This window comes from Cygnus atratus, chromosome 2 (genome assembly GCF_013377495.2).
Source record: "Cygnus atratus isolate AKBS03 ecotype Queensland, Australia chromosome 2, CAtr_DNAZoo_HiC_assembly, whole genome shotgun sequence".
NCBI lineage: Eukaryota > Metazoa > Chordata > Aves > Anseriformes > Anatidae > Cygnus > Cygnus atratus.
This window is the reverse complement of record NC_066363.1, coordinates 130,975,114-131,002,748: the sequence shown is the minus strand read 5'-3', so window position 1 is coordinate 131,002,748 and position 27,635 is coordinate 130,975,114. Positions and strand designations below refer to the sequence as shown.

The following is a 27,635-nucleotide window of genomic DNA, read 5'->3' as shown; positions in this document are numbered from 1 at the left end:
TCTGAAACGTTGAAGAGATCTTTTGCAAAGGAAAAAAAAGTAGAATTTTTGGACACACTGAAATAAAATAATCTCTTGTAACACAAATGCTGTGTGCAAATGAATGAAGCTCAAACACTGTTGCATACACTCTGCTTTCTATCCTCTCTCCCCCCCCCCCTTTTTTTTCTAAATTAAAGCCAGATTACCTTTGAAGAATTATTGAATTCTAAGCTGGTGTTGAAAGACTAATACATCAAAAAGTGTTTCCAACAATCTTTGCACTCGCTAAAGAGAGTACTGCATCCTAATGATGGTGTAAGAAGAGCATGTAAAGTTTTCCCTAATAGGAAAATAATACAGGTAGCACAAGTGTGACGAAAAATGTTTATTTACAGGATATGTATATATTAATTTTTATTCTTTATTTAATATTTCCCCTTTGTAAAGCTATCCAGGTTTAAAATGCCCAAGCCTGTTAAGAGAAGAAAACATTCTCAAAATAAATAAGAATCAGGAAATAAAGTCAGCTACAGTACACCATCTGCTTCCACAGTCCTCTTGTAAAAATGTGTTTGAGTTAGTAGTTAATTGCATTTACAATAACACATTGACACTATTCACTCTAGTCTGCTTATGTGCTAAACAAATACCATCTTGGCATGAAGAGAGACATATGTTCAAAAAATGAAAGAAGCATTTGTCACAGCTTCATCTGAATTTACACAGGAAAGAGCCACCTCCTCAGCTGAATTAAATCCCTAAAACTCCTTTGCTTTTGAAGAAAATCAGTCATCTACTGTCTCTCAAACAAATACAAGAAACACTCCAGTTTTGGGGGTTTATACTGTATTTTGATTTGTGTACATGACTACAGTATTTCTGAGAATAGCTTCACCATGAAGGTTAGACCAGACACGTCCTAGCCCGTGAACTGGTATGTGACTGTCCTCCAGAATCGGCAGCCACTACATGCCAGCTTTTAGAGAAGCTCACCTGAATGACCATGTTTTTTATTCCTCATCCTCCACAAACTTTGTTCTTTAAGTGCCTGGTCCGAAGTCAATAAGCAGAAGGATCAACATGTGGCCAAAACACTGCCAGAGGTTAGCAGTCTGACACTCGTTTGCAAAGGAGAAGGCCTTCCCTAGAATTTCTTCTCCCCTGCAGGATGTTCACATGGAAAGTTCTTGCATAAAATCCTGCAGGTACACATTTTCCAGAGCAGACTGAAAAAATCACTTTAAAATGGAAGCCTAGACACCTATTTTGGTTAGGCTATAGAACCCTTTAAGTATGCTAAGCATTGGAAAACTACTAATGCGACCAAGAACAGATGCTATAATACAGTTTTCCAGAGCTAAGCACAGGACTATGTTGGCGTGGACTTATATTAAGAAATACAAGATGTGTCCAGAAGTACACTGCCAGTCAGCCTTGCAGACTTCCTAAATCAGTGTATACTAACACTTTCTGTACCAAATTCAGAATTGTATACACTGCTTCAACCTTGAAAATGGGATTTCAGCCAACAGGACTAGGGAATTGATTCTAGATAACTCTGAATATTTATTATTTTATTAAATATGCCCATCAAGGAAGTTTTCAGCTGGCATCTTATCCTGAATTTCAGTAAGCATTAAAACTGAATGACATTTTGTTAGTGTTTGGTTTCCTACTGAGAATTCAAAATACATTTTCAAATTTAAGGAAGTGCTTTAATTTTTGTTTTAAACAAAAATGGAATACTTCCAGTTTTTACTTGACTCCCAACAGAAAGGGATAATTTTCCTGGTACCCCCAAACTCTGTAGTAGAATCAGAAACTTTTTTTCTCCACAAGTGACAAGGCTTAGTTCTTCTTTCAAATAGATGTAAACAAAAAGCAATTCCACTACAAAGAATGAAGTCCTAAAAGTTTTACAATGTGCTAGTAAATTTTGTGTTTCATTCACAGAACTCAACTCAACAGGCTGAGCACACCAGAATACCATGTCCATAAACACACGTTAGCTTATGCTTAACCTAAAATACGATAGGCTAGAGCCTATTGTAGGCTATGAACACCCAGCAAATCACAGGCTAAAGCCCCACAGATCAGTCTTCTGATGCTGTAGATCTACAGAAACCAAGTCTCCCATCATTCCCCAAGTGGTTCAATCATATATATATAAATTAATTTGAAAATAAGAAATTAAGATCAATGTGACTCTGCTTCCCACTTTCCTTGGAACTCCAGTGTTTTACTACATCCTTGTGATTTATAGCAAGCTACTAGCATAGAGCTTAAGTCTTACTTAATAAAATTTCTTTGTACAAAGCAGCATATCATTTTTTTTTATATGTGAACAGTGATTTCTCCCTACATATAGTAGTTCAGCACTCAGTGGCATTTGTTCCTTAAGCTAAAAAGCCATCAGTTGGACAATAATATTACAAATTTACAAATAATTTAGAATCAGCTTTTAAACAGAGCTAAAAAGGCATTTCAAAGACAACACATTGATAGTTTCCACTCAGAAACCAAATGCTCAGAAATGAAAATTATTTTGAAAATGCAGAATTAAAAATTGTGTTATTAATTCCTTTGAGAATGGGTATTTTCATACAAAGTAAAGACTCACCCCAGAAAGTCATGGTGGAAGACAGAAAAGCTAGATCTCTTCTGGCTTTTTGACAGGGTTAGTGGAAATCAATTTTGTTTGTCAGGGATCTATAAAATCATAGTCATTGTCATAGCAAAGCTGTTATTTAACCAAGTTGGAAATAGTTTGACACATGATTCAAGTAGACCATATACATGTGCATAGGATAGTGTTGCCAAAGTTAAAACAATAACAAAAAATTAATAAATTATCGCACTTCAGAAGATCTACAGAAGAGTCTCCGCTTAATATCTAGGACACCACAAGGTGCTCCAGGCAAACTGGATAAATCTCCATGCCCAAATGAATGGCCGTTAGCTCTTGGGTGCAAAGGACGCGTATAAAGCTGTTTTGGACCCTCTAAGGATAGGGCTTTGATCAATTATTTAACTTTTTCATTTCGACGATGCATCCAGTTTTGTGCACAAGTGAGACACAGGTCTCACCAAAACCACAAGACGTAACATAATAAAACCTGATACTGACAGCAAAACAAATCTCCGGCCTATGCTGGAAAAAAAAAAAAAAAAAAAAGAAAAAAAACACTATGGAGGTTTTGGCAACTATTATTTTTGTTTGTGTTTAAACTAATTTTGAAATATGGAAGTCACACTTTTAGCAAGATTGGCCATTAAAAAAAGTCCATATGAAACACAACCACACTAAATTTGTAACTATTACAAATTAACAACAGCATTGCAGCTCTTTGCATCTTTACTGTAATGTTCCATGCCATAAAAGCACCATGCTCTTATGAAGCCCAGGCAGCTAGATGTTTCATATCATCTTCATCCTCCGCTCTCTTCCTGGTTGATGCTGCACAGAAAGAGATTAACAATAATCATCAACTAATAGCAGCAGAAACAGAAACATTTTATTTGTTAACATTAGGACTTGTATAGTGCTCAGTTTGAAGATCTCAAGTCACTTTACTGAGTAGCAAGCTAAATGTAGGTAACAGTGATGATGCTGTGACTACCGTTAGCTCACCGTTAGCTCCCACCGTTAGCTCACACATAACCCTGATGTTAACAATTATAGGCCTGATTTACCTCCTACTGAAAGACTCCCACAGAAAATTTATTTAACCTGTACACAGAGAGTAAGCACACACCACAACATCGCCATTTCTCTCACATCCAGGTCCCTTCCAACTGCTACAATTCTGTGATTCATTCAAGCAGGCATGAATGACCTGCCCCTTGCCAGCTGTGCATCCTGCTACCTTTCCAAATAGTGCCAAAGGGTTCTGCGCGTGCAGGTCCAGTCTCAACATAGAATCAACACATTTTAGCAAGAGTTACCATTTATTAAAAGGGAAAAAAATCCTGAACTTACATTGCTCGGGTAGTATCTGTGACTACTCAGATAACTGCTATGGTCACAGCAGCAGCAATGCCCAGCTCCGTTCTAGGTCCCACACATGCTTTCTCACTTTTTTTTTTTTAATCCAAATCTCCTATCGCACATCTTCATGTTACTTGAACTAAAACCTCATATAAACAGCCTTCATTCAGCAACCTACAAACTACGTGCCCTACTGCCCAGGTTCAGCCTTTGGCTCTCCCCAGCTTTGTGCTGTGTGCGTCAGGATTTGCGTTACTGGGTGGCACCACCCTTGTGTGTATGTTTTACAGCAGCCAGTTGGCTCCTGCCTGTGGCAGCCCCACTGCTGGGAACCACCATCTCCAGGGAGACAGAGTACCACTTCTTGGGGCTAAAGATGGGAGAAGGACATGGGAGACCCTGGGTCCAGTCCCTACTCTGCAAGTGCCACTGGCTTACTGTGCAGCTGGAGAAGGTCATTTGTGCCTTGTTCCACCTCAGTTTTCCCCATCTCTAAAATCAGGAGATTAACGTGCATGTCCGATTAGAAGCATTACAGAACCATTAACTGTTCATATTTTGTCATTTCTGTGTTCTGTAAGCATACAGTTACAGAAAAGATTAGCCAGTTTTACAAGGCCTTAAACTGCATAAACGTAGCTAACTAATTTTGCCTGAAGCAGTCATATAGAGAGATGAGGTAGCAAATCTGAGATAGTGAGAAGCACACGGAGATGGCCTGGGTTTAATAAAAATGTTAGCTGGCACAGCTGGCTCTGGAAAAGAATGCATGAACAAGCCGTAAGTGCCCAGACTGCAATTTGCACTGAGTTTTCCTAAATCCACTTTTTACTAGCTGTTCTACAGTTTACATAAGTAGATGAGGCCACGGTCCCAGTTTGAGAACATTTTAAATGTCCCAGGAACATTTTAAACTGCTTCTCAGGGATTTAAGTGTTGACTGCCAAAACACGCATAAGAGTCTTCAGGATGAGCTGATCTAGGTAACCTGTTCTGCAGCAGAATGCACCACGGAGCTCATGCTGCGTGCGTGCTATCCTTGCCACCAAATATTTATACTCTTTTTACAAGCATCCGTATACAGCAAGTCTTTCAGTTGATAAAGAGCAACAGGGACACAGTGAGAGATAGAATTAAAAGTTGACTGTCTCTGGCTTAATTCAAAACAAACAGGGCAGAACTACAGCAAATCAAGACTACTGCTTAATGCCAGGAATGTCTGTTCTATAGAAAGAAAGTAAAGGAATGACAGACAGTATTTCTTTAAATTTGTACTTCCTGCTACCTCATTCATCTCTACTTAAAATACCAGTGGCAAGTATCAAATTACTACTCTATAAAGCTGAAACTTCCTCATGCAAACATTTTGAATCTAGGTCAGGCTCTAATTAAAAAAGACTGAGGATTTAAATTGCCAGAAGACAAAAAAGATCTTCCCATTCCCCAGCGACCTATCTGATCCACATCACAGTACATGAAAGTTCAAGTCCCCTGAATTTGCTTCCTCTAATCTACAGAAAATTTGGTCCTAAATACTTTCATACAGCAAATTGGAATTCCACTTTGCTTTTTATAATACACATACGCAAAAATTAGGATAAGAATTCTATAATGCTTTAAAAATTAAAAGAGCTAAATACATATCTATGATTCATTCTTCCCCTCCTCCTACTCACAGCATGGCTTAGTAAAGAGAAACTTGAAATGGAAAGTAAGCAGTTTACCAGGGCGAGAAGGTAGCGAGGTGGATGGAACACTTGGCAGTCTGACATCTGCCATCCTCTTGTTCATTTCTTCTTGCTCCAGTTCTTCTAATTCTGCCATCAACTCATCCTAAATTCAAGGAAAATGTTAATAAATTCATTGTCCTGACAGCAATTTGAGTCAAGAGCACTTGTAACCACTATAAAGCAAAGCATTACTGAAATAACAGCTTATGCTTGAAAACAAAGTTAGAAGTCAGTCATATCAAAAGTCAGCATATTGCAAGTATAATTTTCACCAACTGTGGGGAAAAACAGTAAAACTTAGCCGAAAGTTTAAACAAGGACAACGAAAGCTAGAAACAGGACAAGGATTAAAATTAGAAAGAAAAATGCCAGTGTAGTTAGTATTCATGTCAAAATCAAACAGAGGAAAAAGTCCAACTGCCTTCATCATTTTTTTTCCAAATCTAAAGTCTGTACATTTTAAGCAGATTCTAATTATAGTGTGTGACTTCTCCCATTTTAAAAACCATACAACTTCCACTGGGTATAAGACAGACTGTCATTAAGTGTTGTGCTTCAGCTCTATCACACTAAGTCCTGGATTACATCTAATTTCAAAGCAGCACTGATCTCGTGAGCCCTGTTACTCACTCTTGAAGCACGTAACACTCTTGGGCTTTTAGCTGCAGAAGCTAACTTGGACATACGATCAAATCTCATTGTATAATACTAAAAATAAAAATGCTTTACATTTTTTAAAAAACCAAGGACTTATTCCTTAGTCGGAGTTTCCCAAAGAAAGGAAGCTAAATATCAATCACAGTGTAGAGAAATAGATCTTTGCCACATTGATAAAATGGTTCAGAAAGAACCACTGTTGGGCAAATGTGGCTGGGCAAAAGAGTGGCTGGAACAAAGTGAGATCTACGGTTCAAAATGGGCTTTGCCTACCCATTTATACCTTGCTTATCACCAATGTAGACGTTAAAATGATGATTATGTAGCCAGCACAGGCCTACCTAAGTTTTTCTTTTATATATACAAGGCCAAAAAATGCTACAGTTCACAAGTCTGACCTAGTTCACAATGCAAGCTCTAGAATATCATCTAAAAATTTCAGCATCAGGTCTGCACCTGAAGATGTTCAATCGATGGCAGCTCTCTCAGAGACGTGCAGGGTGGGGCCCCATGGCTGTCTAACACATTTAGTTAGGTGCAAAGGTATCTGTACTTTAAGTACTTCAGTCAGTGGTGTGAATATCATCTTCAGAAGGTAGTGTCCAAGCTGTTGTAGTCAATGGAAACGAGTACTCCTGAAGACCTCTAGACGACCATCTAACCCTTTCCAACACCAAATTAAGCCTCAGCAGCCTCTGCTGAATACATAAAATATCAAGGAGGTAGTATCGGCCATGACAGGCTCTTTATTAAATAAAAAAAATAAATTAAAAAATAAAAAATATAGAGAGAGGGAGAGAGAGAGAGAGATGGAATAGCGGAATAAACAGTGGCCATGGTCTTTAACATAGTGATGCAATGGCTAGAACATTAGTTCTCAAAGTGGGAGACTCAAGTTTTAAGTTCTCCTCCTCCTCAACCATAGATCTAACTTGTGTTTCCCATAACTCAGGAACTGCTGTACAACTAGGCTGTGGAGTATTGTAGTAGCTACAATAAATAATCCCCTTTCTCCTCTTGAACTTAGGCCAAAAAGGAAGCAGAGGGCAGATACCATGTGGAGAGGATCAAAACTCTCAGGGTCTAGACTTCACCCACTGGAATGTGTGTATTTCACATCTGAGTATCAGAAAACATGTCTCCAGGCAAGGATTCACCCAAGAGCATCCTACTTAGGTAGGATGGAGCTTTTTTTTTTTTTTTTTTTTTTTTTTTTTTGCATTCTTCCTTACATATACCATGTCATCCCAGGGAGAAAGAACCCCGTGTTTACATGTCTGTTTTGAGCAGTATAAATTACATGTTTCAATGACCTCCTTACACCCATGGCACACATGTAAAGAGGCAATCAAGTGCGTGGTCAAAAAATTCTTCAAAATAAATAAAAACTAAGCATCCTCCTCCAACACAAGTGACCTCAAAAACTAGGGATTAAGTCACAAATTCTGGCACTCTTAAACTGAAGTGGTATGCAATCCAGGCTTCCCAATGACCGAACAAGTACGGTAACTATTAGGCTCTCATGCAAAAGTAGGTGCTGGTACAGTGATAGCCCATGTGATAGTGGCTTATTTTCCCAGAACAGGAAACACGTCCGTTAACTTGGACAAACAAGCATCTCTTAGAAACTTTCAGGTCAATCTGCAACATCATTACTGAGTCTAGACTCAATAAGTTAAGCATGGATGAAAAGAAAGTGACACTGTTCAGGATGGCAGTATGTTTTTTCAGTTGTCTGAAGACCAGTTTATACCAGATAAATCCCATTCCTTATGTCAGTATTGATTAAATGTTTCTTGAAAAGTTGATTTTCATTCAAAGTACAAAAATAGAAAAGCAGATAATAGGGAGAAAAATACAAAGAATCACTACTATTTTCAAAAACTCCAAAGGATAACTTGTGAATGAAAAGGCAAAATATTAATCAAGCACAAATATATAGCATATGTATTTTTCTCTATTGTCCATTTGGGTATGTAAGAATAAATTAATTGGGAAGGGTGGGAACTGTTTGATTCTTTAAGGCATTATTCATATGATTCCTAGCGCTTGGTCATTTTAACACACAGTTAAAATACAAAACCAAACTGTTTGTGATAGTGGGTTCGAACCTCAGCTCTGCATCCCACAGACTGTAGGATGTACAGTCTCGTATACTCATATAAAGTCTCTTTGCATGTACTCTGTCCTTGAACACTATGTCCTCCTTAGATACACAAAATCAAGTCCAGCAATATTGGATGAAAGCTACTGCAACAAGTTTCCAGAAGGTCCTAGATACCATTTTTGAGAGATTTTCAGAAGAAAAGTGTTTGAGGACAGAATTCTTGTTGCTTCTAACAGCAATTACTTCTACCTCATTAATTTATTTCTGTGGAAAATTTGGAAAATAATGAAAGGACCAGCATCTCCAAGCACAAAATAAAACCCCTTAAATTTGGCCCATATATTCAAAATTGTGAATGGTAGCCAGTTCACAGTGTAGTGAAAGGAATATCACTATGCCTGTTTTGAGTACAACAAATTATATGTTGCAGTGTCCCTTTGGAGAAGTACAAATTATATGCTTTAGTGACCTCCTTCCATGGTACAATGGAAAATACTACAATTGAGAATACTAACTACAGGAATACAGCTAAACCCCTCATTTTCATTTTATATATTTAATTCTTTTTTTTTTTTATAAATATATAAATAAATATAAAATGTGCTAGATACGGTAAGCTAGAACAATGATTTCTCAAAAGGTGAGGATGTGAAATTGCAATCTCTGGAACAAGCCACTGCACCACAAAATAACTATTTTATAGTCAAAACTCCCAGTCTTTAGTAAAGTACTAACCTCATCAAACTCATCACCAAATCCAGCTCGGTTTGAGATAGCTTCTGAAATTTCCTGAGCAACATTTTGCTGGTCAGTGATATCTTGCATCAAATCATCAATTTTGTTCAAGTCCCTGGCAAAATAACAAAGTTTTTAAAGGTACGTAAATCAAATCCTACAGAAGAGGCTCAGAAACAGCTGAACAGACCCTATTTTATTTTAAGCCCATGGATGTTTAAGTGATAGAACTCACATGGAATAATTTCCCTTACCTAAACCTTAATATTTCCTGGCAAGCTTCTGTATGTTTTAGCCACTCCAATTTCTTCCACTTTGGGATTATAACAAAAGTCATAATGCAGCAGCCTGTGCCTCTCCCCACCTCTGTGCTTCTCACAGATCCATCGGCCAACAGTCACATTCTCTAGGCAGACCATATCTCCTTCCCAAGGTCAGCATCTTTGTTAGATGGATCTTTTCTGATGTTAAGCATTCATCAGAACTAGGGGGAGCTTAACAGGACCCCATTTAAATGCTTCCCCTTATTGTTAACTACAGTATTGTTTCAATTCCTGTTTACTTCTGCCAGAACAACCTTTCTGATTTAACTCTGTTTATTCAGGCAGGAAAATGCCCCATGAAACAATATAGGACATTAAAAATAATACACTCACGCAAAAAAATTACCTTCCCTTTTATTCAAGTCCAGTTGGTACTTTGAATCACAGTCTAGCTTATGGATTTTGAAGAAGTACACAGTTTCCTCAACTAAGTTTTCTTCTGTAAAAATTGAGGGCAGAAGCCAAGGCAGATTTAATAAAAACTAGTACCAGCTGGATCTCCTAAGGTAGTTGGACTTCCTTCTAGACTTGCTGTTAAGAAAAGGTATTTTTCTGCCAAATACAACATTACAGCACCAATAGCATTCCTGACATTAAATGCCTGAACCAAAATGAAGTCAAAACTGGCTGACTTGGTACATAGCAATGAAATAGTTTAAAAGCTATTGCCAAGCTCATCTTGAAAGCTAGTAGAAAGGACTTACATATTTTCATGTACTTTTTTCATAGCTTGTGCAGCATAACCCATATTCCTGAGCACTTCTGTGTTTGTGTGTGAATTTTCCAGCGCCTCTCTCTGGAACTCGATGGTTGAGAGCGTCCCATCAATTTGATTCAATTGTTTCTCATATCTCTTTTTCCTCTTCAGTGCTTGTAAGGCAGCTGTAATGCAGAGGAGCACAGTACACTGTGTATTTTCATAGCAAAACACAAGTACAAGTACTTCATTAACAATACAACCTGGAGAAGTTATAATTCTCACCCTCCTACCTTACTAGTAGAAAGGCAAACTTTGACCACACCAGACCACCAACATGCAGTTTGCATGAACAGGGAACCTCGTTTAGATTAGCTCCTTTTAGAACCACAGGGAAGAGCAGCTTCTTCCTCCACTACAGGAGATCTTGAATTCCATCCTGTGCACATGGACAAAACAGGGAAGACAGGAAAGGAAAAGAAAAACATCAAAGAGAAATCGGAAAGGAGGACGTGAGAGAGAATCAAAGGAAGAGGTTGCAAAACCTGAGTAAAAACTAAGAAAGACAGAGCAAGAAGATCTGTCATGATGACCACATCTCCATGAATACTGCTTTCTAAGTTTTGTTGCAGCAGCAGAGTGTCAAGTATAATGGAAAGCCCAAATGACCTAACCTCGCAGGTGGGTTAGATCAGAGGAAGGACTCCTCTGGCTTTCAGTTGTATTTTCCATAACAGTCACTGAGGAGCATGATCTTTAATCCTTAGAAGTTGAAAATATATAGAAGATACATAGCCTTTGTAAAGGGCCACAATAAAATCTAGCAACTCTCGATTACCTCTGTAAATCAGCGAGATTACTGTTTTGTATTTGATAAGTTATAAGCAGAATACTTTGCCCAGAGTAAATCATTACCAGCATAAATGCATGTGACAAGCAGAAGGAGAAAGGCTTTCACTGTCTCTGTGTGTGGAACACACAATCTTGCCACAAGTATTTCCTGACCTCTGTTCTTTCCAAACTGTACACGTGCCAGGCAAAAAAAAAAAAAAAGAGAGACTGAGTTAACCCATGGTTTTTTCAATGCTAATTAATACCTGGATCTTTCTTCCTATCTCTTGCTTTAATTTTTTAATCAGGTTCAGAGCCAGGAAGCAACTGCAGCCCCCCATACTTGAAAAACAGATAGCAGCAATTACTGTGAGTGTCCTGTTTAAACAATTACCCAAATGCAGTAACACTGAATCTAGACAACAGGGTTTCCAAATGAAGCTAGGATCCCTCCAAAGAGGGGACACTGACTTACAGTATGTAGCTACATACTAAAATACTGACTGCTTTTCTGACAAGTGTTTGAATCAATAAGGTCACAGTTGCTGCTCATTAGTCACACAAGGGCAGATATTTGCAGAGACTTTGAAATACAGAATGTCTTTAGCACCTGTAGTGACAGCAAACCACAACCCCAATAGATAAAACGGTATTCAAATTGAACGTTTTCCGAGCTTTTGGGGCATGCTCTCAAGATTTGCAGTCCTAAGCACCAAATACAGTCTGGGCAGTGAGTGGACTGAGAGCAGCCCTGAGGAGAAGGACCTGGGGGTATCGGTTGATGAAAAACTGAACATGAGCCAGCAGTGCATGCTTCCAGCTGAGAAAGCCAACCGCAACCTGTTGGAGTGAGTCCAGGGGAGGACCACAAAGATGCTCAGAGGGCTGGAGCACCTCTCCTGTGAAGACAGGCTGAGGGAGTTGGGGTTGTCCAGCCTGGAGAAGAGAAGGCTCTGGGGAGACCTTACAGCGGCCTTCCAGTGCCTAAAGGGGGCCTACAGGAAAGCTGGGGAGGGACTCTTTGTCAGGGAGTGCAGTGATAGGATAAGGGGGAGTGGATTTAAACTAAAAGAGGGTAGGCTTAGATTAGATATAAGGAGGAAATTCTTCACTCAGAGGGTGGTGAGGCCCTGGCACAGGCTGCCCAGAAGCTGTGGATGCCCCATCCCTGGAGGTGCTCAAGGCCAGGCTGGGTGGGGCTTTGGGCAACCTGGTCTGGTGGGAGGTGTCCCTGCCCATGGCAGGGGGTTGGAAGTAGGTGGTCTTTAAGGTCCCTTCCAACCAAAGGCATTCTATGATTCTGTGAACATTTATACTATGAAAATATGCCTGAACCCCAGACGAAGTCATGCAAATGGCAAATGTAAAAATTCTAATTGTTGTGGCAATTCCAAAGTATATCAATTTGACTTAATCCCAAATAGTCTTTCTACCTACTTATCTTCCCTCCTTATATATGGTTATTATTGGTACTGTTATGACACCAGACACTTCCTTCCTCAGCTTCAATTCAATCAAAATTTGATCCTGTATTCTTAGATTAGGCCAGATATTCTAGGTAAACTTAATGTTATGAATTTGCATAAGAGTGGCTGTACCAGAGAGGACTGCAACACCCTGTGGACAGAGGAACTCTAACTGGGTGGTGCAGAAAGGCTTCAACTGAAAGAAACAGCTACCATGGAAAAATATTTCCAGCCAGTCTTTTTCAGGAATGGGGCTCTGTGATGGTGCTGTTCTTATCAACTGCTCAAAGAGAAAATGGACTTCCTCAGTTACATGCACAGCAGTTGTTTTCAAAATCCTGAAGGTTCCTGTATAAATATTTAATTAAACCACACCCAAATTAAGAAACCTCAGAAGAAGGTCAACTATGAGACTTCCCCTATTCATAAACAGCTTTTCCTAATTATTGTACTGCAACATCATTTTACTTAGTTCTCTTGAGTCTTACCAGTGACTTATAGAACAAAGCACTTGGTAGCAAATCAATTCATACTCCTTTCTTATCAAGCAAAGTATAGTGTGGTGTAGGAATATCTTATATGATTTTTTCATTTATATTAAAGGAATCCCTTTCCTTGCATGGTCTATTGCAATCATAGCTCCCACAGGTGAGAAAGGAGAATTTCCTTGTTACTTGCAGTCTGCTTTTTTTGTTGTTGTACAGAATCAAAGTGAATTTCATTATAAGTGCTTTTCTACTGTGTATACACTCATTTTAAAGTGTGTGCCAATTCTCAGAAGAACTACATCTAAATGCTACAGAAAAATTATCACAGAATAACCACACTGAAAGACAGCATATTATTAAAAAAAAAAAAAAAAAAAAAAACTGAGGGGAGAACATCAACTTACTTCACTGAACGTCTAAGAATGGCACTGAAAGAAGGTATGCCCATTTCCAAGATTTCAGAAAAGGAAGACAGCCCAGGTAGGAAGAGTCTAAGCAGGGGCAGAGTCTGAGGAAGCAAGAGGAATACCGATTTAACCAAGAAGAGGTAGAGGTCTTCCCCAGGAAAACAAGTCATCTCAGACATTCCCAACGTTGTGCTACAAAGAAGCAGATTCAACTCCTGCATTCCATAATTGAGCAGTCAGCAATTGCTTGAGCTTTAGCACTTTTCTTGTGCTCTACTTCCAACTCCAGCAAGCAGGATAGAGCTCATAGATTAGGAGCCACTGTTTTTAAACTGAATTTTTATTTTATCTTCAAGTTAAGCGGCTGGAACAACAGTAGACTATGATGTCAGTTTAAGCACATGTATTAAAGAACCACTGTTATTAACTTACAAACACATTTCCAGAGTCACCACTATACTTATGCTTTAGTAAGGAAGGAGAAATGACCAATCCTGGCCATTCCTGGCAATGGCAATAGTAATTCTGACCACACTGAATATCCAGGTTTCTAAAACAAAGAACAAAAATAGTGACAGAAAGAGTTGGGCACCTTCATCACGGTCTCATGACAGATCAGAATAAAATGAGAAAGCACAGTGATAATTAACACCTTTACCTGTCAAGCCCACCACCACCACTATCCATCAGCACAGGAATTGCTCATCTCATATTATGAAGTAGAAATAAGAATGTTATCCAACAGACCTTAAAATTCCCAGGGAAAAACTGGTTACGTATTCAGAAGACATAACATCACTGAAAATACTGGATCTCATCCTTGGATACAGTTCACAAAACCTCTCCTTCAGTCCCTGTAAAGGACTGACGGATTACAGAATCTGATCTCACACTAGCAACAACCAGAAGAAATGCTGCTGAGGCCACAAAAATCATACCACCTTACATTATCAGCATTCATAATCCTTAAAAACTCGTGGGGGAAGGCATATACAGTTAAAACTGAGGCAGTAATTCATTAATAACGATGCTCTTGACTCATTTTAACCATTCCGGCTGGCAGCAAGACACTTTAAATGCGATCAAGAAGAGCAGAGAACAATGGCTGTAACTCACAGAACAAAGATGTGCTTAAAGGCTTCCCCATATCTCCCTGCCTTCAGTCCCTACCTGTCACACACCCCGCTACAGGGATGACAGCCCTGTCTGTGTCACCACGCAACTACTGCATCACTCTTTAGTTTCAGTAATGTTCTGGGTACAACTAGCTCATTGAAAAGGAATGCTACACGGCTACACCAACCCTGCCCAAATGCACCACACAGCATACTTACAGCACCTACTTGCGAAAACCTACTGTTATCCCAACTTTTTGCATAGGTTTTGTCCTCAGTAGTATTATGTGGCTCTCCATGGTTAAGCTTTATTCCTACTCTGGATGGGAAAAACAAACAAACAAAAACTATGGCTTCTTTTAACTTACTTCTAATTTCTCTTCATTTAGCCTTTTTTTTTTTTTTTTTTTAGGATCTGTGAAAGATGCCAGGCTGAGACAACACGCACATTTATGCTATTTTCACAAGCACAGATGCACTTCAGGAAACCCATTTCCTTTATTTCCTTTTAAACAGAGTTCTCACACAGCAAACTAGGAATCAAAGGCTTAGTGCGTGTGTATGGGGTGTGAGATGGGACGGGAAGGAAGATTCAAAAGCATAGGGATTATTGTAGGAGAGAGTAAGAAATAAAAATAAGGCAGCTTTTGAAGAACAGAGGAAAAACATTTCCCAGGACTACCCTGTAGTAATATTTTCTTGTACTTTGTGCTTACCCATAAATGCAGCATTGCTGATAAACTTGCTTTAAACAAATAAGCAAAGAGCCACTATGGTCATTGTTCAGTCAGCACGTGGAGGCAGTACCCTTCCACACGCTAAGTGAATGACCACCATGAAGGTGGGAAGTTTTGGATGAAAACACTTCTCTACATGGTGATCTGCATTGTGATGGCTATTGTCCTAACCCACAGCCATAAAGAAACCTGCTATTGTCATTACTAACCTGGATATGGTGTTCTGTAGAAGCACAAAGAAAACATAAGAGCCTGCATCTACCTAGCACTAGCCCCAATTTCTTGCTTCAAGCCTCATCAATTTTGATATTTGGGATCACTTTGTCTTTTAAGGTTTCCTGCACGACCTTCACAGTAGTGAAGATGAAAGGCCAATTTGCTGCTGGAGTTAGCAGCTATGCACTTGACAAAATCAATCAAGAGATACCCCAAAAAATACAGCAAGAGATATAAAAAAAAATAAATACTGCTTATCATGGTATAACCTCTGCAAGGGGAATTCCAACACAAATCACTCTTCAGAAAATCCTGAGGTAGTCTAGCTACCGTAAAATATTAATAGGGAAAACTGGAAATGTATCACCCCCAAAGCATAGCTAATTTCAAATTAGGCACAGGAACTACAGAGATGCACACTCCACAAAGGAGGAGCCAAAGATATTTAAGTGATGTTTCATGTGTACTTGCATAGCTAATATGTTACAGCTTTAAGTCAAGTCTTCTGATGTCACATGAACCCATCCAAGAATCATTTGAGCTCATGAAAACTTGCTAGTCCTTGAAGATAATTTCACTTGTGTCAGTGTAACTGACTCACACTCATGCGCCTAAAAATCAAATGAGATCATACTAATTTGGTGCATTTTCTATACCTGGATACATCCTGTTCTGTCCCAGACACTCCCATTTTAGGTTCCACAAGCTTCTCTCCACAGATGCAATTATGGAAAGAACATATCAAAGATTAATCACCAGGTCCTTTTGAAATATTTGTTTTAACAAAGCAGTGTTAAGTTAAAACTTTTATTCTCTCATTTGCATGTATGTTTACATAATGATACTTAAGGCTAGTACAGCTTTCTTCTGAACTACAGCATGGTAAAGCTGCTAATACATTAATCAACAGTGATTAAACTAGCACAAATGTCGTATCAAATGAGGGGTATCCTTGGGGAATTAAGCTCACTCACTAGCCTGCCAAATTCAATCATTTCAGCATGGCAAGGTGAGTTTCTCTTGTTTCTCATGATTGTAGTTTCATCATCCAGTTTTGGCGTCAAAGCCAATTTTTTCATTAAAAAATTCCCACTCTGTACTTATTGCTTGGCTGTCTCTTTACTGTCCTTAACTGTAGGTCACTGTGCAAATGACAAGAAAGGAAAAAAAAAAGGGAGTTATTTTTAACCACAATCAGCCCAACGATCCAGTTTGTAGCACAACTCTGCAAAAAGCTATATAGATAAAACTAGGGGTATTGCATACTGGGCATAGCAGTGGACACAAACACCTGGGCGAAAAACGTCACGTGTCAAATGCTGCATGCTTGAAGCACAAGGTGATAGGTTAACACCTGGAACCAGCATAGGCCAGCCAGGTTAAAGGGGAATCCTAAAGCAGATCCACCTTCTCCCAGTAATGGGTCCTCATTGCAGCCTCTGCACCTTCACAGGTGTCCAAGCTCTTTGGCAGCTGTGGAGCCAGAGAAACTTAACCTACTCTGGGTAAAAATAACGTAGCTGAAAAACCAAGCCATTTTAACTCTGCATCTCAGCTTTCTAGAACACACCCTTCAGGGAGCTCTGTCAACAGAAGGGAGTAGCATGGGGCAGGAATGAGGCAGGAAACACTGCTTCTTCCTGCAGCAACACCAGCCTGAAAGGGCAGACTTGGCATCAAGTTCTACAGTAGCGTGTCTGGACCTCAGTAGGAGTTGCTACAAACACCAGAAGGAGCCTGATCTCTTGAGTCAGCCCGCCACTCGTGCAACTGCAGGGTGACCCAGCTCCGGGAGCCATCCGGTCACTTAGTCCTGCAGTAGAGCTGCAGCTGCGTCACCTCCCTGATCTAAATTGCTGGGCCAGCTCACAAGTGCCAGTGCCTGCACAAAGGGACAAGAGACGCTTGAGCTGAAGCCAGAGAAGTAAGGAGTTTGGGGCCACGACAACCCAAAACGCGACAACCCGACAGCTCACGTGCTGCAGACTGGCAGGGTCGGTTGCTGAACTGGCTTTACTCCCTCACACTGTTTGTGCCTTAAAATCCCTACTGATGTTTTTAAATCCTAACTAAATGCTTTTTGCTAATGATTAGTAAGTGCTAAAGTATTACAAATACCTTAAAGGGCTAACCGGAACACCTTTAAAGTGCAGCTCCTCACAAGCTCTAAATTACATGCCATTAACTTTTTTAAAGTATCCGGCAATAGAAAGAAGGCATGAAGGAGCTAGTTTCTTGTTACATTGTGAATCTTGAATTCAAAACATTTTGCCTCTGTTTTGAAGCATTCAAGGGACAATAAATCTCAGAGTAGACAAACAGGATTCCAGGTGACTTTAGGAAGTAATTATCCTGCTTCGCAAAGGCCTGTATGCCCCTAAGACACTGCCTACCTGCAGTTTCAATCATTTGCTTCCCAGAGATGACAATATCGGTGTAAGCAAGATCCAAACCTTATTATCCCTTAGTACCCTCTCCTCAGAAGCACAGGACCAGCAGCAACTACAAATACTCTGAACCTTTGTTTGTTTTTCAGTTTTATCACATGTAACTTGAGCCAAAACATTTATTCACTGTGTTCCTCAGTTGCCAGCAGTCCATTCTCCAGCTCTCCCAGTGGGGATAACGTGAACACCACCACGAATTTACACGAGATCCTCGCGTGCCTCAATTTCCCACATATCCACACTACCAGCGCTCAGCATCCCCGCTGTGCTCCCCTTGCTGTGCCGAACAGCACCTTGCAGCACCATTTATCCAGCTGGCACCTGCGGCGAGTGCGGTGCAAAGCACGGACACAAGCATCGCACAGCGAACCGCAGACCTGAAGTTAGTTACGAGTAAAGGGTCCTGTTATCAGCCTGCCATAACACATCCACAGTGCATCAGGCACTAATAGATGCCCGTGACACCCACGATTTAAAGCCTCGTAAGCCACCAAGGTCTCTCCTGAATGGCACAACCCGGGCTCTCAGGCCAGCAGAGAGGCTCCCCTCTCCCGGGGCTCCCTCACCTCGCTTGTTCTTGGTGCCGTGCTGCCGGGCCGCCTCCAGCTCCCTCTCGATGCGCGTCTCCAGGTACTGCTGCTTCTTGCTCAGCATCTCCTCCGTCTCCCGCAGCCGGGCCAAGGCCTCCTGCGGGGTGGGTCCCCCGCGGCCCTTGTGGGCCGCAGAGCCGCCCCCCTTGAAGAACTTGGAGATCTTGCTCATCTCGGCGGCCTCGGGTCGGGTCGGAGAGGACCGGGGCTCCCCGCTGCCGCCACGGCGCTTCCGGAGCTCCGCACCTGGCGGCGGAGCGGGGCGGGGCGGGTTAGGGGCTGGGTTAGGGACGAGCAGGCGGTGGGACCGAGGCCGGTAACGGCACCGGTAGCAGCACCGCCCCGGGGCGGGGACACCCGGTTCGTCTGCATGCTGTGCCCCGCCTGTCCCCGCCCGCCCGTCCGGGAAGAAAATGGCGGAGCTGGAGGTCGGGCGGCACTGCCAGGCGGAGGGCTGCCGGCAGCTCGGTAAGGGCGGCTGGGGTGGCTCGGCTCGGCATGGCATGGCTCGGCTCGGCTCGGCACGGCACGGCACGGCTTCCCCCTGCTGGCAGAGGGAGGAGTGGAGCAGCTGTGAGGGCCTCCATGCGAGAGTTCCCTGTCGGGGTGTCTCCGGCGCTGGCTCCGGGCCTCGCTTCTCTTGGTTTTGGGGTTTTCACACGGGTTTCGCGGTTTTTTTCGTGCTGTGTCTTGGCTCCTGGTGTTAATGCTTGTAGTGGGCAGGTATACAGCCAAGAGGTCGTTTTGCTGCTGGGCAGCGGGTCTGAGAGGGGTTTTATTGAGAGGAACAGTCAAAAAGATGAGAAAAGCTGCATAATAAAAAATAAATAAAAATAAAAAATCCGGTTTTATTTGTTAGGGTTGATTTCCCAAAGCCAGGTCTTGTTGGTACAACGTGCAGCAGCCCTACATGATACATTGCCATTGCCTGCTATTTCAGTGCCATCACTAGTTGTTTAATCCCTATTTTTGCTAATCGTTATTGCTCATTTTTTCCATTCTTCACTCTCACCAGCCTTTGTTGCTTTCAGGAGATGATGTTAATGAAAATGTAACCACTAAAATGCTGGGTTTCTTTGTTTGTTTTTTAACTTGGCAGCAAAAGTACTCCTATTGAAGGTTTTCTGAGGCAGGTAGTCAGTCTCACAGATAAAGTGACCAAAGTTTTTGTGACCCGAGCTTTGTAGTCCAGTTGCATGCCGGTTCATCAAGTTCAAATCTGAAGGATGGAAGACTCGAGTAATGGCCTAAAAGTGGGCATTTGTTGTCATAGTTGACATGGCTGAGTTCAGCAGATGGTGAAGTGGTTTTATCTGTAACAGTTAATACAGTAGATGGGGAACGTGCAAACTTAAGAAGTTACATGCAATTTAAATACACAAGAACAGTATGTATGGTGTAAAAGATAGGAAGGAGTAGGACAATCAGGACCATCAAATGGAGGAGATGCTGCCTTTTAGAAGGGTTGGTGTCTTCTCCAGTTGGCAAGCCGTATAATAAAAATGTAAATTGTCCAGTGCATCTGCATTCAGTAAACAGTATTCTGAGTGGTCTCAAGACAAATTAAGTTTTTAGTGTAAGTAATAAATGTTTGATGGCTAGCTAAATGTTCTAGTTTCTAAATTTGATACTGGGAGGGGGGAAAGAAGCACTTCTTTAGGAATTTAAAGCATAATTCCAGAATGTATATAGTTTACCTCCTGGTGTATTTTTCAGTAATACTAGCTAGAGGAGTTAGCGGTGTAACTGTGTTACAAAAGCCTAAGTACTGTGCAGATGCAGTTGCTAAGTGTCTTTGTAAAGATAACTGCCCCATGGAAAAGTAAATCATGTAAAGCAAAAGTTAACCATGTAAAAATTAAAAACTATGGGCAAAACAACAACCATGATGCCCAACTAATACAAACCTCTTCTTCTTTCAGACTTTCTCCCCTTTGTATGTGATGGCTGTTCAGGTGTCTTTTGGTGAGTTTTCCTGTTGAGAGTTTAGTGTGGCAGTTTTTTTTAGACCTAAATGTTGTATGAAATATACTGTAATTCAATGTAGATACATTCAGTTAAAAAAATAGTTTGTTTACTGACCTCGCAGCTTTGCTCGCAAGCGGCTGTTGTGGAGGTTTGAAATCAGAGGGAATATCTAGAATACAGATAACTTATTATGGAAGTTGTGTATGGGAGCTTGGTTTGTACTGATTTGTGTTTGGTTGTTTTGCTTTTGTTGTTTCCGTGTAGGAAGAAAACCTAAATTTCTTCCACAGTCTCAAATCAGAGCCTGCACTGTGATTTACACTTAAAATTAGCAGCCTAAAGTTGAGAGCAGATCTGAAATGTCTCTTTAAAATGTTAGAAGGCATTTCTGATCCTGTGGAAGGTGATCCAAAAACCATTAAAATGGACGAATTTCAGTTGCTTTGAGATGAATTCATAAGCATGCTAATGACCTTATTCTTTTGAAATGCTTTGTTGGCATGGGGCAGAAATCCTAAGAGATAAATTATATAATGAGGAATAGCGTAACCAATCCATTCAAGTTGCGAAATCAATAGATTAGAACAAATTCTAAGAAAATTTAACTGTGTTGCCATGATAAAACTTGTCAGATGGCTCTTAAGACACTTAAATGTTTTTTTCTCTTGAAATGTTGATGATGGTGTGGTATTTTCTTCTTTTGCCACTAAGCCTTCAGCACAGGAGCCGGGATGCTCATGGGTGTTCTGAGGTAATGTAATAATAAATGACTACCTTAAATTTCCATGCAGCTTAACTAGCTATTAGACTTATATGCACAGTATATAAGTATGAATTATTCAACTTAGACTGTGACAAGCTTAAGAAATTAATGTACTCTTTTACTGTGTGTCAGAATTTAATTAAGTTTGAGGAGGGGGATGGTTCTTTTTCTATCTGAGCTAAACTTAACCAGAGCAAGAAAAGTAGGAGAGAGTTACTGAACTACTTTCTCCCATAGAATGGAGAGCAAGCACAGTTCTTTTGGGACACTGTGGTGGTGATTTGTCTGTAATAGCTGTTTATTTAGACAGAATATTTTGTGCTAATTCTTAGGTGAATATAAGAAACAATTCTGTGAAACCAGATCAGCACAGATCTTACCCATGCTCATATAAGGACTGCAATGCAAAGGAGCTTTTACCAGTTCTCTGTCCCTACTGTGAAAAACATTTTTGCCTAAGGTGAGGTGTTTGCCTAAGGTGTTTAGGTTTAAACAAAGTGTTTAAACATAAATATTTGTTCATTAATGCATAGGGGAAAAAATTAATACAAATTTTTCACTGTTGTTTACAGACACCGGCATCAATCAGACCATGAGTGTGAGAAACTGGACACACCAAAACCCCGAATGGCTGCCACCCAACAGTTAGTTACACATATTATAGGCAAGTACAATGGGATATATATCTTAGAATTTTCTTCAGAAGCCTCATGACCTTCTGTAAGGGTCTAGCTTTGACCAAAAGAAGAGAAAGGGTGACAGTTCTTTGTTTTAACAGCCCTAAATTCCCCTGTCAACATGTAATTGTGTTCATCAAGACTCACATAAGACAGCAGGAGCAGATGTCTAGGAAGAGAGTCTTTGAAGATTAAATGGGGCTTAGTTTCAGAATGATTGTCTTGTTCTTGTTCTACAAGTACTATAATTGTAGCTAGTCATTTATATTTGCATATTAATTCATATGCAAATAATGTAGTTGTATTGGGTGCACATGCCAGTGTGCTGAGTTTATACATATGTAACCAAACTGGCAAAAAAATGTGACTCCGTGATGTAATGTTTTGTACTTTTAAGCAAGATTTGGGGCAGGAAAGAGAACAGCTGGACATTAGGTATTAAGTGTAGAAGGGAGGACCTGAACCTGTTGCCATAGGAATACCATGATCGCCACAGGTACAGAAGCATTGGAAGCATAGGCTTTTGCAACCTGTTTACCTGGTTCCGGTGCTCATCTGCTTTTCTGTGCAAAGGAGTTCTGTTAGGACTGTAGCCATTCCAGATATTCTTGAATGGGAGTACCTAATATCATGGCCTCAGGAGGGCATGACAGGGGTTGACACCTTAGAAATATAGTGAGGCCCAATAGACTTACTCCAAAATATGTTCAGGAGAAATGTGACTCATGCTAACAGGAATAATATTGTTCTCAGATTCTAAAAAAAATGAAGAAGCAAAAAGCAAAAAACGTAAAGGAGCAAAAAACAGTGAAACAGCAGCAAAAGTGGCATTAATGAAACTGAAAATGCACGCGTCTGGGGACAAGTCCTTGCCTCAGGTCAGTTGTACTTGCTTTCAGTGATTGACTTCTCAAAAGAAAGAGAAGCTTTCTAAATTTCTGGTTCTTCATCTAGTTCCCTCAGTTTGGTTTTGGATTTAATTCTCTAAGCCCTTGGTCATTTATACATAGATCTCAGGCTGGCATCCAAAATCAATCTCACTAGTCTCATGTCCTTTATAAGATACCTATGTAGAGTTCAGAGCATTCAAGACAAATTCCTTTATAGCAGAAACGTGTTTGCCTGCCACACAGCAAACCCATTTCGTGAGATACTTTTTGTGATGGGTACTGAGAGGCTTCTGACTCACACAGGATACAGTTTGCACAGCTCTGTACCAGTCAGATTGAACTTGTCTCATACTAAACTGAGCTCTGCGTTCTGCAAAGCTTCGTTCTTATTTCTGCTGCTCAGATTGAAGCCACATTTATTATGTTTCTGGTTGAGGTAGGAAGGGATCTGAAGTCAGTTGTTCCTGCCTTTGTATTGGAAGAGGGTCTTGACAGTTGCTTTACGTATATCTTATGCCTTTAACTTCTCTGAATCTTGAAGTATTTCAGAGATTCCTTAGTGTTTTTCACTACAGTGGCCAGTTGAATATGGTGTTTAGATCTTTTTTGCGGATTATGTTTGGTTTGGAAACAACTTAATTCCTTCATCTAGAGTTCCACTTTAGATCTTTACTTAGGCATTCTCTTAAAATAACTATTTTAAATTACTTTAGACCATGCTGTTGGGCTGGAGCACACCGAATTTAGGCCTCTTATATTAAATTTATAATATTGAAAACATTCTACGTGATAATTTTATTGTTAGGTACATTTAATTGTTTTTACAACAACTACAGCTATTCAATTACCGAGACCTCTTATGAATTTCTCTTTTCTATACTTTGTCATCCTGAAAAATTAGATAATTCTACTTAGGCAGATGACATAATACAAAGACCTGCTTGTACCACTCATCACAGATAGTGCCATTTAAATAAATGTATGCTGGAGGGAGAGTGATTCATTTCAAACATTGCGGAGCATAATAAAAAAATCTGCCCTTAGTATTTACAAGAAAATTAAAAAAGTTACTTCCTAATTCCAAAGCCAGTAAGCTCTAACAAGTGTAGCAGAAATTACTATATGCTAATTTCTCTCATTAATTTTCTTTTATGTGGATGTTAATTCTTCAACCATGTAGAACGGTGATAATTTTAACACTGATAAATAAGCCTGTTATCCTCCAGCACCTCTCTCTATTTAAATTGCTTCCTAGACTCCTTCTGGCTATCATTTTTTACTGTCTTCTGTTGCCCAGCTTGTTCCAGTTTAACAGATTTTTTTTTTTAATAGGAAGTTTCTGGAATGCCTCTTAGGCACATTAGCTCTCTCATCACTATATAGTGAAGATGGATAAATGTTTCTTGGAGGTGCACCCAACGAAAGGACAGAGGGCAATGTGCACAAGCTGTAATACGTGAAATTCCAATTAGATACTAGGAAAAACATTTGCAGTGTGGGTGGTCAGACTTTTGAATAAGCTGCTCTGAAAATACGTGGTATCTTTGGGATGTTCAAAACTTGACTGAATCTGACTTGAAGCAACCTGATTTGTAGTTAGGTCCAGCTTTAAATTTGGCCTACTTTGAGCGTGGTTTGGACCACATGACCCCAGAAGTGCTTCCTGACCTTTCTTACTCTGTGATCAGGAGAATCAGGCTATATTGGATACATCTTTTCTCTGACCTCTTCTGTTGCGATTAGTTTTCTGCTGCTAATTGCTTCCTTCGGGTATACCTTTTCAAGACTGACTGGCTCAAAACAGGAGGGCCATGCTGCAAAGTAGTGTTAGTTACTGTGTCCTTGATTGACTGATAATCTCTTGAGTATTGCACAGAAATTCCAGGAGGCATATCCCATCTTAGGGGTGCAACAGTAGAATGAGCAGTTTTGTGAATTATGTTCCAGTGAGCTGTGGGAGACTGTCTCATCCTCCTTAGAACTGGAGGAAGGTACCAGTGCACTGTTAGCAGATGAGTTGTTAGCGTGTGTCTGTAATAGGATGTCTGTGCTACCTGTTTCAAAAGCTGTGGTTGTTTACAATTTAGGAAAATTCATGTCCTGCTTCCCTTGCCCCTTTGTAATATTCCTGGGTGTTACAGATTTTTGTGTGTGGAGAGCACTTAAGTTCTTGGGAAAATTCACAGATTGAAATTCATTCTTAGTTTTATGAACACAACTGGGAGGAGGATAGATCCATATTTTTCTAGGGAAGGCAAAAATCTTAAAAAAAATACGACTTTCTTGTTTGATACTGTCTGGCTTGGACTCATAAAGGGCAGTCAACTGATGGATATACCAGTTGTACTTGTGTCTATGCATGAGTGTCAAGAAGAAATAAACCTGAAGAAGGGGTTGTCCCGGTCCCATTCAGAATCATTCTTATAGGTTACCCTTGAAATTTCTTAAACAAATGGTTCAGCCTAGCAGATATTGAAAGAACTATTAGTAGATAAAAGGATAAAAAACAGGATAAATGAGTAGGTGGCCCTGACTGAAGTGTTCATTTGTGAAACAGACATTTCTAGAACAGTGAATTATTCTGTTTTAATAGGCTCTGCATTCCAAATTGAGACAGATTGTACTGCTGCCGGAAGCCAGCACTGCCTGTTTAAATTCACCTTTTTGTCCTCAAAGCAGTCACTTCTATCTAATAAACACAGGACAGACATTTTTCATATCTGCCTGTATATAATACTCTATACCTCTTGAAGTCTGAAAGATATTCTTTACAATTTTCTGAACTTACTGTCCATCATATACGTGCCTGCAGTTGGAGGAGATTGGACTTGACATTCTGAGCTATTTCTTCTGTTCTGCATAGGAATGGGGCCTTTGTCCTGATGGAATAGAACAACTAAAGTTTAGAATTTGGGGGGTTGAAATTTACCTTTAACTGAAAAATGCATATGTCTGTAGTTATGTGTTTCTTCTGTAACTTTTGTTTTGCTTAATTTTTTATGTTTTTCTAGACGGAAAGAATTTACTTTCAAGTATTTTTACCAAAGGGAAACAAAGAGAAAAGCAAGCCCATGTTCTTTTGCAGTAAGTGGAGTATTGGCAAAGTAGTAGACTTCGCAGCTTCCTTAGCAAGCCTTAAAAATGACAACAACAGATCAACAGCCCAGGTAAATCAGTGATGATGATAAACATTTTCCAGGTTGTTTTTTTCTTTTTTTTTAACCCTTCTTCCCTCTTCCTCCACTTCTTGCATCTTAGGCAAATCCTGATGTTAATTTCTGCGTTATCTGTCTTGCAGAAATTGAGGTTATGCCATACTACCTCTGGAGAAGCCTTGCCATTTGAGGACGCATTGGAAAAATGGCTATCTGATAAAGAATGTCCATTATTCAATGGTGGAAATATAATTTTGGAGTATCTTGATAATGATGTTCTATTTATAGAAGATACAGAGTCATACTTAAGTTAATTAGTAAATTATTGCAAACAACAAAAAGATTTTTTTTTTTTTAAGAATTCTGGTATTAAAACCAAGGCCATTTTCCTTTTAAATCACTAGTATGCCAGAATATGCCCTCACTTGTGAAGACACAGGTCCCATCAATTCCTCAGTTGCATAACTGGCAGAAGAACTATGTCCTAAAAGGAATATTAGTTATTATATTAACTAATACTACAGATACTATCTAGAATAAATTTGCGCTTTATTTAACTGTAAGATGTCAATAATATTTTCCTAAATTTTTATTTATATTTGTGTAAATTATGGGAAAAGTGTATATTAAAAACAAATAGTGAAAATGGAAACTTACAGTATTTTGGTTCTTTGAAAGAGTATGTTGGTTTCTGTAAAAGAGTGTGTTGGTTCTGCAAAGGAAGGAAACATATTACACTCTTGCAGCATCTTTTCTAAATCTGCAAGAACAGATTTCATTTAGTTGGGAATGCAGCACTCCAACAGATCAGCCCCCAGCCTATACTAGTTCATGGGCTTATTTTTCCCTAGGTGAAGGACCCACTTGCCTTGGTTAACTTGAGGAGGTTCCTCACTGCCCAACTCTCCAGCCTGTTCAGGTCCCTGTGAATGGCAGCACAGCCCTCTGGAGTATCAGCTACTCCTCCCAGTTTTACATCACTAGCTCTTGCTTGAAAATTAATAAATAAGATGTAAAACACTTTGCATACATTTTCTATACTGAGGATCTACTCAAAATTACTCAGTTGAGCAAACGAATTTGTCAAGAAAAATATTTAATGAATTTATAATTAACAGTACTTTTGCTCAAAGTTAAATAGATGAACATCAAGCTTGTTGTTTGTTATTTAGCTATATACTTTTAGCGAATGCAGGTCGGGGCTTTGCAAATGTTACACCACTGAGGGTGCTGTTGGTCGCATATCCAGGCCTTGTGCCATTTCACACACAAAATCTCCTTGCATGTATTGGTGACATACAGAACAAAGTTTGGAAAGACCTAAATTTATTTTTAAACTCTGCTTGGGTACATTACCTGTTAGATCAGCTGGGCAATGCCAAAGCAAACAATACCACATCACACTGAGAAAGCAGAAAGTTACCTCTCATACTTTTATTTGCATCACTTTCCTTTTGCATGTCTTTTAGAAAGACACAAATGTGTGTGCCCTGGAGTGTGATCTGTCTGGTGTGAAGACTTTTGTCAACAGATCACCTCTGTTCATCTTGCTTATCAGATGTCACGTAAAAATACATAGCCCTGCAGCTCAATTCTCTTAGCAGTCTCTTGCATGAACAACAAGATTTTCTTTCATGTGGAATGGAAATTACCATTTTGCTGTGAT

The 27,635-nt window shown here is 39.9% G+C and overlaps 2 protein-coding genes across 2 annotated transcripts; one reads left to right on the top strand and one right to left on the bottom strand.

Moving 5' to 3' along the window:
- Positions 1-352: 352 nt before the first annotated feature.
- CHMP4C (charged multivesicular body protein 4C) lies at positions 353-18,898 on the bottom strand. Its single transcript, XM_035546121.2, has 5 exons — positions 18,493-18,898; positions 10,227-10,404; positions 9,200-9,314; positions 5,695-5,803; positions 353-3,439 (listed from the first exon to the last, which is right to left on the bottom strand). Exons 1-5 carry the CDS (start codon positions 18,686-18,688, stop codon positions 3,375-3,377), a joined length of 663 nt encoding a protein of 220 aa, XP_035402014.1. The 5' UTR covers positions 18,689-18,898; the 3' UTR covers positions 353-3,374.
- ZFAND1 (zinc finger AN1-type containing 1) lies at positions 18,893-27,633 on the top strand. The gene is made up of 8 exons (XM_035546120.2): positions 18,893-18,984; positions 20,439-20,481; positions 21,196-21,235; positions 21,580-21,707; positions 21,820-21,911; positions 22,678-22,802; positions 25,826-25,981; positions 26,113-27,633. Exons 1-8 carry the CDS (start codon positions 18,930-18,932, stop codon positions 26,281-26,283), a joined length of 810 nt encoding a protein of 269 aa, XP_035402013.1. The 5' UTR covers positions 18,893-18,929; the 3' UTR covers positions 26,284-27,633.
- Positions 27,634-27,635: the final 2 nt, after the last annotated feature.